The following is a 10,180-nucleotide window of genomic DNA, read 5'->3' on the forward strand; positions in this document are numbered from 1 at the left end:
TTAAAAGTAGGGGTTTGGAAACAGGTCGGGCGGAGCATCAATTGGGTTATTAACAGGACTAGTAGGTGTATCATCTAAATCCGGTTGGGTTTCATCTACATCCTCATTTTCCTCATCATTTTCTAAGATAGTTTGATTAGGATAAAGAGCATTCATAACTTCTTCATTTAATTGTTCACCTGGTGCAACATTATGGCAAAATTCACTATCGGAAAATTGAAAACAAGGGTTATCACTATCAAGAATAATAGGAGCAGCAGGACGGGTAACAGGTCTGGGTCGGGAAGCCGGGGGAAGGGTAGTAGGTTGGCGACTACTTTCACCAATTTTAGCTTTTCCCTTACCACCAAACATTTTTTTCAAAGAACATGCCATATTAATTACAATTATGCAAACTAAAACACACAAAAATATATTCTTAAAACTTAAGAGTTGGAACGAGTTTACCGAATTGCCGAACAACTTCTTGAAAATTGAAAATCATTGAAGACTTGAAGACTTGAATACTTCAATTAAACAACTTCACAATTTTTCACGAAATTGCAATAATAAAATAAGCAATTATAGAAGAGAAATTAGATATAGATTGAGAGAGAATGAGAGAGATTGATGAATTGGTGAGTAAAAATGAAAGAATGAGGGGTATTTATAGTTGAGAATTGGGAAAAAGTATAATTATATAAAGTTTGGGGGCCAAATGGCTATTTTTTAAAGTGGCCAACGGATAAATTTTGAAGGCCAACAGCTAGATTTTAAAAATTTGACCGTTGGTTTTTTTTTTTTTTTTAAAAAAAATAACCGTTGGAGCCCGTTGGGCCCGGTTGAACCGGCCCAGGCCCGCCTGCCCGTCCCGGGCTTAGCGGTCCCGGGCTCGTGGGCTCCTTGAATTGGACCGGCCCGCCACGGGCCTTGTGCACCATTTGGGACCGGCCCACCAGGCCCGTTTAGACCATTTAGACCGCGGTCCCGGTCCGGTCCCGGACCAGGCCCGGCCCACATTGCACCATTAACTCCAACACGCGAAAAGTTCCAGCATAATATACTGGAGATCGGAGCACCTGTATGAACTTCCAGCATGTTATACTGGAGTTCCAGTACAATATATATGCTGGAATTCCAGCATACTTGTGCTGGAACTCCATTATAATATACTGGAGTTCCAGTTTAATTATGCTCCCACTTCTTTATTTATCTCTAGACCATGATGAGATATTTTCAGAAACAAGCAAATCAAATTGATCTCTGTATTTATCTCGACGCGCGTCTTTGTAACTTCATGCATCAAATGTTAAATAAATCTATGGATTAAACTGAAATTTTAGTAACACAAGCTTTCCGTCAGCATGATGAGCTTATTTCGTATTTACAACATCCTTTCATTCGAGATATGAAATAACCATAACTATAATGGACATCATTCGTTATTTTAACGAACATTTCTTAATATATAGTAATACTTCTACACTTGAGTGCTTATAGGAAGTGAACAGCAACTAACAAAGACATTATACATGCCTCATTTTTGTATAGGATAAGCCACAGAAAGGATAATGTACAAGTTGACATTGGTAGATCTATATATCTATGAACTTGTTTCATCCTTTGCTGTTGTGAAAACGAAACCTGATCGAGCAACATCACTTCCCTCAGCAACATCCGTCCTCTTACCCCTCTTCGGTCCGCCCAACTCACGTGCTGCACGTGTCTCCTCTACTATGTCACTTGGCATAGTCAACTTCTCCTTGATGGAACCTGTTAGATTCCCCATTGCACTATAGATGTTCTTTTTTGCCGCACTTCCCCTGTTCAACATCACAAAGAAAATGGTGTTAGCTGTTATTTCAAGACTAGCAACAGAACTAATTAGAAGAGGATTAGCGCAGGTTGTTCAGCTAAATCTGTTCAAATAGAGTGTGCCTATATGCAAACAATCTGAAAATCTATATATGCATGTGTGGGCCAGCGTAGGTATATGTAATTTAGAAACACTTCACACTCATGTCTCTGTGTCATTGCATAAACATATTAATCTGACAAAAAGGAAAATAGTGTCACCTAGCAGCTGCTGTTTCTTTATCTGCCTCGGCTCTCTGCCTAGTCTCATCCTGGATTCCTTCTTCTTTGAGCTTAAGTTCTTGCATCATTTTCCTTGCATTGTCCTCTGTTTCTTGATATAGTTCCTGTGAGGTACAGAGATTGGTTGAAGTGCTAAAGCTGATCAGACATCATAACATTTCAACAAATGTCGGCAGAATAAAAACGTATTCCTCAATATTTCGGAAACTCAAATGTGAGTCACGGAGATGGTCGATGCACTCAGAAAGTATGGAGACTTGCCACTCAGAAAGTATGGAAACTTGCCCCTCATGTTTCCGGTTGTCAACTACACATTTTATTTAATATAAGGAGCTCCATCCTTAGCAAGTCTCATGTGTGTTATACTGCCTATCAACTTTGTCCGTACTTCAGTAGTAGACAGGTTTACCGTATATCCACTTCGTCAGACCTTAACTCGCGTCAACCATATACGACTACTGAACAAACACAACGATGCACAACCACATATTCTAGAGGAGTTAAGACATAAGACTAAAGGCTAAAGGAGAATAAAGCAAGTAGCAGAAACCATTAAGGTCTCACCTTTGGTTCCTCCTTTCTCAGTGCCGCATCAGTAGTCTCTTCCTTTTTCCCTGTCAATAAACCCACAGCTCTTCTGGCAGCATCAGCAGCTGTATCTTTTAGCTCAGATATCTTTCCAAAGGTGGTATCCTTCCCTTCTTTAGCTTTCTCTGCTGTATAGTCCGTACACTCCACTGCTTTCTCCATTGTTGCGTCTTTTGTTTGCTTTGTTTTATCAGCCATTGAATCCTTATAGTCACTGGCTGTTGTCATGGTAGCTTCTTTCGCTTCTTTAGCTTTCTCAGCAGCGTAGTCCTTGTATTCACCAGCTCTTCCCATTGTGTAATCCTTAGTCTCCTCTGCCTTATCTGCAGCTTTGTTTTTAAGTTCAGTTGCTGGTCCCACTAAGGAATCCTTTGTCTCCTTAGCTTTCTCTGTCGCATAGTCTTTGTATTCGCTTGCTTTTTCTATTGTAGCGTCTTTGGCTTGTGTCGCCTTTCCTGCAGCAGAATCCTTCATCTCCTTTGTCTTCTTCTCTGTGTAATCCTTATACTCGCCCATTTTTTCTCCAGCCTCCCTAGCTTTTTGACCAGCAGTGTCAGAAGCTCCATGAATCTTCTGTGCTGCGACATCCTTACTCTCTCTTGTCGCCTCGGCTGTGTCATGAGTTTTCCCTGTGATCGTCTCTTTAACCGACTTAAAAATACTTCCGATTACGCCAGAGCTCTGCTCATTTTGTTGAGTTTCATCATGGATCATGCTACCTTGCTCGTGTGCTGTCCTCGCCTTGTTCACATCATGAAGTTCCTCAGCTGCTTCCCTTGCAGCTGCCTCAGCTCTTTCTTCCTTTGCTGCTTGTCTTGAAGCCATGTTCTTCTACTCTACAACCGATTGAAAAGATGAAAATAATCTATTTTAGTTTTCAGCAGGATCACACATTCTAGAGTCACCATAATTTTCCGAGACTTGCCAAATCAGTTCTTATGTTGTTCTATTCAGAACTTTATTTATTTTCTTATGTTTGACATCTCCAAAGCTCAAACGATGTAAAAGCTGGAAGCATTATACGGGAAATATAATAACAAAGTAAGATACAACTAAGTATTATAGACACGAAAACTTTCCTACTAAATGGGCTAGTTTCAACATTTAGATGATAGCTTGCCAAGCAACGCAAACAGTAAATTTGTTTATAATCTCAAAAGTTTTCCTACCAGGACCGGCTTCAACATCCAAAGATGACTTCCCAAGCTACACAACTCAAAAAACTTTTGTACAATAATTAACTTTAGCTGTTATAAATCAAAAAACGTTCGTGCCGTAACAAGCTAACTTTCTTAGAGTATACTTACTTACTCCATTTTCATATGAAGATGGGCCCTTCCATCCATTTCGAAAGAAAGAACAAAGAGAAAAATTAAAAGGAACTCATATATAGTATATCACGAAGATTTACAATGGCTACAAGGTAATCTTCCAAGTACTACTATTACCCGACAAAATGGCAAACTTATCTACAAGTGGGTCCCGGTAGACATATGAAGGACCTTAAGTAAAACAACTATTATACATAACAAAGCTTATGAAAGCATGTAAAAAAGGGGATAGTATACACGATAAAGAATGTGGAAGCAGGTGAAAGCGGAGTGATATATATGTGGAAGTATGAAAATATGAAATTTATTGTCTTGATATGCATAGATGATCTTTAGGGTTTTCGGAAAGTAATGTGTGAAAGGTGAGATTAGCATGGGTTAAGATTCAAATCCTCATGATCGCCTGAAATCGATTCTGCTCCGTATCTGGCCTTGTAGGCTTATTTTTAATGATCTTGTGTAATACTGCTTGACGTTCCTATTTCGATGTATTCCTTCTCCTTTCTTTGCGGGATATGAGATGTAATATATAGTCTCAATCTAGCGATGCGGGATATGAGATGTAATATATAGTCTCAATCTAGCGATGTCATGAGTGAATTCATCTTGAGTGACTTCGTAAGGCGTCTGATATTCCTCTGTTGCTTCTCAGACTCGTTCCCAATGGAGATGAGTGGTGGTATAATTCCAACTAGCCCATTCCTTTGGTCTTATTTCTCATGGAATACACTCATTTTGCTGGAAAATAATTCTTTGTACTTTCACTGTATTCTTCTTCCCTGGCCCTGGATAAAATAGAGGGGGAAAATTCAACCAGAACGACATTTTTGCTTGGGATCTTTCCATTAATAATCTTTACCGGCCTATGGAACATGAATATCTTTGTTTTGTAGGAATCTTTGAAATATTTTATCCAACATCTTCGAGGCTCTTGAACTGTAGAAACACTTTAAGAGCAGGTTCAATGTTGTCAAAATCCTTGAACGCGTTGCACTTGAATTAAATGCAAATACAGTATTGGTAACATAAGTGCTAAAAAAATCATGAAAGTTTTTGGAAAAATCTCGGGCTTGTGCTTTGAATGAAGCAAAATGAATTTTCTTGATTGACCCTATATGGTTTAATAATGGGTCCTCTGTGTTGCTGAAAAACCTGGAGTCGTAGTAATTCTTCTTTTCATTAGGATTGATAAATCAAAGGAATCTATGAGGAATGATGGTGGGTGATCTGTTGGTTTAATAAATTGGTTCCTGGTACATTATTAAACATGAAGATATGGCTGGATGGCTTTCGTTTTGAATTCATATTCTCTGGTGAAACCTTTTGAGAATTCTTCTTCCTTCCGTTTCTGGTGCTTGATTTAGAACTTGTAACGGGAGGGCCATTACCAAATTATACAACCATCAATTAAAGTCCAAAAGGAGATCAACCTTATCATAGTTATCCCTCAGGTGGAACTCAAAGTGTTCCCAACTAAGGTTCTCTCTTACTCTTTCTTTCGAAATGGATAAGAAAGTCGACCCTTAAATGAAAATGGAACAAGTATTATAGTACGAATGTTGGCTTGTTATAGTACGAATGTCTTTTGAGTTATAACAACTAAAGTTGGTTGTACTACAATTTTTTTTTGAATTGCAAGCTTGGCAAGTCATCCTTTGGATGATGAGGCCGGCCAATTGGTAGGAAATTTTTTGCGATTATAATAAGTTTGTGTAGCTTGGCAAGCATCCTTTGGATGTTGAAGAAAACCCATTTATAGAAAACTTGTGTGTCTATAATATAATTAAGTTAACTTACTAAGTTGTCTTTTACTTCGCCATCTAAGTTAACTTAATTATCACTACTAAAAAATAGGAATTAGCGACGGACAAATTATGTAGCAAAATATATCGCTAATCCTACTTAACGACACACTAGTGACAAATTATCAAAATATTATGTTAGCTAAAGCGATCTAGCGACAGATTAGCGACGAAGTTCGTAGCTAATTCCAAGTTTCTCAGAAGTGTATAGAGACAGAAGTTTTCCTACAAATGAGTTGGCTTCAACATCGAGAGGATATATTTGCCAATTTGTGTGAGGATTTATATTTGTTTTACAAGGTTGAATTAATGGACCCAAAATCTCAAGATTTTGGAGTTAAAATAGCACGGGCTAGCCAGTTTTCGGTCTGGTCATTCAAAAATAGCCAGCGTTCGCAAAGACATTGAAAAATAGCCACTATTTTGCTGCAACACGGAAAATTCCAGCATAATATACTGGAGATCGGTGCACCTGCGTATGAACTTCCAGCATATTATGCTGGAACTCCAACATGCGTAAAGTTCCAGTATATTATGCTGGAGTTCTGGAATTCCGTATATTATGCTAGAGTTCCGGTATATTATGCTGGAGTGTTTTTTCGGATTTTGAACAGTGTTTTCGTTCAGATTTATCTTTTAAATGAAAAGTGGCTATTTTCGATTACCTTCTAAAACTGTGGCTAGTTTTGAATGACCACTTGTAAATCTGACTATTTTTCCTGATTTTGGATCCATAAAGACTACTTGTCTTTTGGGTCCACAAATTGAACTTGTGGAACAAAGACAGACCCTCACACGAAAATTAGAATTTTTAATCAGCATTTCACTATTCCTGCAAAGTATTTGGATTTAATTTACTTAGTTCAAGACTTCATTTCACCGTTTGAAGTGCTTGGTGCAGCTTCATGGTTAAAACATCAAATTTTCATCTTGTCAAGTTAAGCTACTGTGATTTTCTCAGGAATTTCTCTAATAGCATAAGAATAAGTTCAATAATACTTTATAGTTTTCTTGCATGATGTTCATATGATATAATCCCTTATATCAGCCTGTATAAACAGTCTTTAAGTTTGAAATTTATATCTCAAATACTCCTTGTAAGACCTTTTTTCCTAGAGAAAATCCAAATTTTGTCTGTTGAACAACTAGAGAAAATTCAAAACGTAAACAGGAAAGAAAATAGCAAGATGGTATCAATAGTGTCTTACCTGTAATACCTCTGTAAGACGCTTAAAAATTGAGCTGAATTTCCTCTACTTTAGTATTCTGTTGTTTATGCAATGGGGGGTTTTGTTGTTTAATTTTGAATTGGCATGCTTGGAACATGAGTCATTCTTGCAATTCTCCCCATTGTATACATGTGTCGTATACGTGTGAGGAAAAGAAGCGTCTGATTTTGGGGGAACTTCTATTTGGCATTTGCTCACAAACCTTAACCGTTCCCTAGTGTGTTGAGGAAAGCAGCATTTATTTTCTTTTTATTATTAAAGAAAAACTTTCATTCCTGAAATTATAACTCATCATCAACACGTATAAAGTTGACGTGTAAGGGCAAAATAGAATTATGTGGGTTGAAGCATATCGAGTCATTTATTATCTCATATTTATAGTGTGAGGTTATATGATTTATAAAGATCTCTAACTACACTTATTACGTTATAATTGATCACGCCTAACTATTCCTTATAAAAAGGACAAGCGGTCGCTGCAAATATAGTCTGAGTATTTAGCCCAGAGTCGAATTCTCATAGAATTAACCTACCAATTACTTTTGTTAGACTCACAAAATTCTTTGTAATCAACTTCCCAGATGTTTAAATAACAATTGGTGATGGTTTAACTAACTATAACTGAATATAAGCAAGTGAACTAACAGCTAACTATGATTGAGTTGTAAACAAATAAGAGAAGGATTTAAGGTTATGATTTCCCCTATTGATTGAATCCCTTCTTGTTATGTTTCATATAGATTTGCCTACTGTTTCTATCGATCATGAGCACTCTTATTACCGTAAATCTCTCCCGAGAAATCACGACAATTTACTAGACGCACTCTCCCGAGTTATGCTAGCTGGCTTTTATTGCAGCTCACTTTAGATTGCACCCAAGGCTTCGTTATCCCTAATCCCGCCTTTAAACCCTCAGTTATTGATCCCTCATATACTTTGGGAGTGGTGTTGTTCAACAATTGCCTAAATATGCACTCTCTCCCGAGTAATACATACTAAATAGGCACAACTAATTGAGGATCCTATCAATTAACTATAACAAGAACGTAGTTGAACAAATAGAGAATAAACCGGGCAAATTATATTAACATAACACGAAGTTCATCCTTCAATAGGTTCCATCAAAACCCTAGACAATGTATTTAGCTACTCATAACAAAGCAAGATGAAATCACTAAAGTATTCATAATGTGCAAAATAAGATAACAAAGAGAAGATTGAAAAACTCTAATGGTTGATTGCTCTTCTCACACTTGTTCTTGCCTCCAATTCAGTCTAAAAACAAGCTTAACCTTTGCTTGGGCGAGTTTGTTGAGTTTATAAAGGGTTAGGATAAGTTTCCCCCGATTTACACTTTAGTCCCAAAATTTCTAGGCAGTTACACAGTCGACCGCGGTCGCGGCAGAACGCGGCGCGACCGCGGTGAAACACAACTATTCTGCCTCACTTGCTTGGCCTACCGCGGTCCAGCCGCGCTCGACCGCGGTCACGGTGGCACCTTGCCCAGTCCTCCTTTGCCTCTTTCTTGCTTATTTTCGTTTGGGTTCTTCTTGATTGGCCTTATATCCACATTATTGACTCCAAAACACTCCATAGTCTCTTCCTAACTTGGATTAGTCCCTGCAAAGCAAAAGAACACCAATTAGAGTATTTTGTTATCATTTAGCCTTTAAAACAACAATAAAGTATGGTACGTTTGGAGTGTAAATAGCGTCTATATAGCCTATTATCAGTAATGAATTGAAACCTTAAATTTCTTTTACACTTATTGAAAGAAGTAAAGTTTTGTAAACAAGAATGGTACATTTTAATTTCGGTATAATTTCAATTTTCAACGTTGATGTGTCAACCTAAAGTAGGATTTATACATTCAAAAACGACATAAAGGCAATAGTTTTATAGTTACATCTACACAAAAAGATGTGTATGGAAAACGACGTAAAAATTGCACGGGGCGTTCTATTTGGTCGCCCCATTTAACCTATACCCATTTTTTAAAAAACTTTTAATTTGTACCCACTTTTTAAACAAATTCAGCCCACTTTCTCCTCCTCCTCAAAGTTATATCTGCCCTCAACCTCTTTCTGAAGTTCGTGACTAAAGGTCCCTGCTTGATTGAATGGTGGCAATAGATGCATTGAAGCAGCAGCTAATATTGTTTATCAACTAGTGTACTTTTTCTTTTTGTCCCCTTAATTCCACTTAACAGCCCAACCAACCACCCCACACTTATATTTTTCCATATCCGTTACACTTGGAATGCTTCTAAGAAGTGATAGGGTTCAACAAGATAGGCTATTTAAACTCGGGTTAGGCTTGTAATGTGGTTGCCAAGAAAAACAGGCCTATAGGCTCAACGGGGTTGACTAGGGTATACACATTTAGGTGGGAACAAGCATACATAGAAGGGTTAAGCAAAGAAATGCCTATATCACTTTCCAGACCAAACAAGGCTACCATTTCGCTTTGCACACACACAGGGCAAGTTCTAGGCATTGAATGTTAACACAGAATACAGAAAACCTCACTCACACACGGCACATGACTCAATTCAGTTAGGATCATCATACACTCCGTTCTAAGTACTTGAGCCATTCAGGGACACACAATTTAAGGCCTTCTTTGAGTCAACTACAGAGCCTAAGTGTCACACTAAATCATTCTTATTCAAGGTACCATAGAGTTAAGGGTCCCTATTTCCATTTCTCGCCCAAGACTTTCTAAACTAAAAAAGGAAAAACTAACTACACCGGTTCAAATAGAAACCCTTGAAAAAGAACCGTGGTCTAAAGAAAAACCAAGGGGGAGTTGATACACTACCTAATCAAACGAAAATCTTTTTTTTTGTTCGACTTATGTCCCTCAAGAGACCCGTCGAGAGGTGTCCGTTTTTGGGCCAAGTCGAATTTAACTAACATAACCCAACAATACCAAACAACAAAACAACACCATACAAAGTTATACAATTTTTACAACAACAACCATTCCCCACCCCACACTTAAAGCTTTGGCATGTTCCCATGTCAACGAAAAGACAGCAGAGTAAGGTAATGGGACTTCCCTAATGCTCAATCCTGATCGGATACAATGCTAGGATCGAGGTGACACGCTCGTCCTAGTGCCCGGAGCCAACCCATGATCTTTTTCTCCGACT

General features: G+C 38.0%; 2 protein-coding genes across 2 annotated transcripts in view; one reads left to right on the plus strand and one right to left on the minus strand.

The window, feature by feature from the left end:
* LOC109223469 (putative late blight resistance protein homolog R1B-12) overlaps positions 1–2,628 on the plus strand; it is a 14,795-nt gene extending 12,167 nt beyond the window's left edge. Inside the window, exon 4 of the mRNA XM_019387800.1 lies at positions 2,194–2,628. The gene's annotated coding sequence lies outside the window, so the exon portion shown is untranslated. The remainder of the gene's footprint in view (positions 1–2,193) is intronic.
* On the minus strand, positions 1,394–7,109 carry LOC109223470 (embryonic protein DC-8-like). The gene is made up of 4 exons (XM_019387801.1): positions 7,006–7,109; positions 2,641–3,500; positions 2,056–2,180; positions 1,394–1,802 (listed from the first exon to the last, which is right to left on the minus strand). Exons 2-4 carry the CDS (start codon positions 3,487–3,489, stop codon positions 1,583–1,585), a joined length of 1,194 nt encoding a protein of 397 aa, XP_019243346.1. The 5' UTR covers positions 3,490–3,500; positions 7,006–7,109; the 3' UTR covers positions 1,394–1,582.

This window comes from Nicotiana attenuata, chromosome 3, assembly GCF_001879085.1.
Source record: "Nicotiana attenuata strain UT chromosome 3, NIATTr2, whole genome shotgun sequence".
Classification (NCBI taxonomy): Eukaryota; Viridiplantae; Streptophyta; class Magnoliopsida; order Solanales; family Solanaceae; genus Nicotiana; species Nicotiana attenuata.

Excerpts from the sequence above, each read along its gene's own strand:
- LOC109223470 (XM_019387801.1), bottom strand. The coding sequence starts at position 3,489 with ATGGCTTCAAGACAAGCAGCAAAGGAAGAAAGAGCTGAGGCAGCTGCA. Across the intron at positions 2,181-2,640 it reads TGAGAAAGGAGGAACCAAAG|GAACTATATCAAGAAACAGA; the intron begins GTGAGACCTTAA and ends TGTACCTCACAG. Across the intron at positions 1,803-2,055 it reads AAAGAAACAGCAGCTGCTAG|GGGAAGTGCGGCAAAAAAGA; the intron begins GTGACACTATTT and ends GATGTTGAACAG.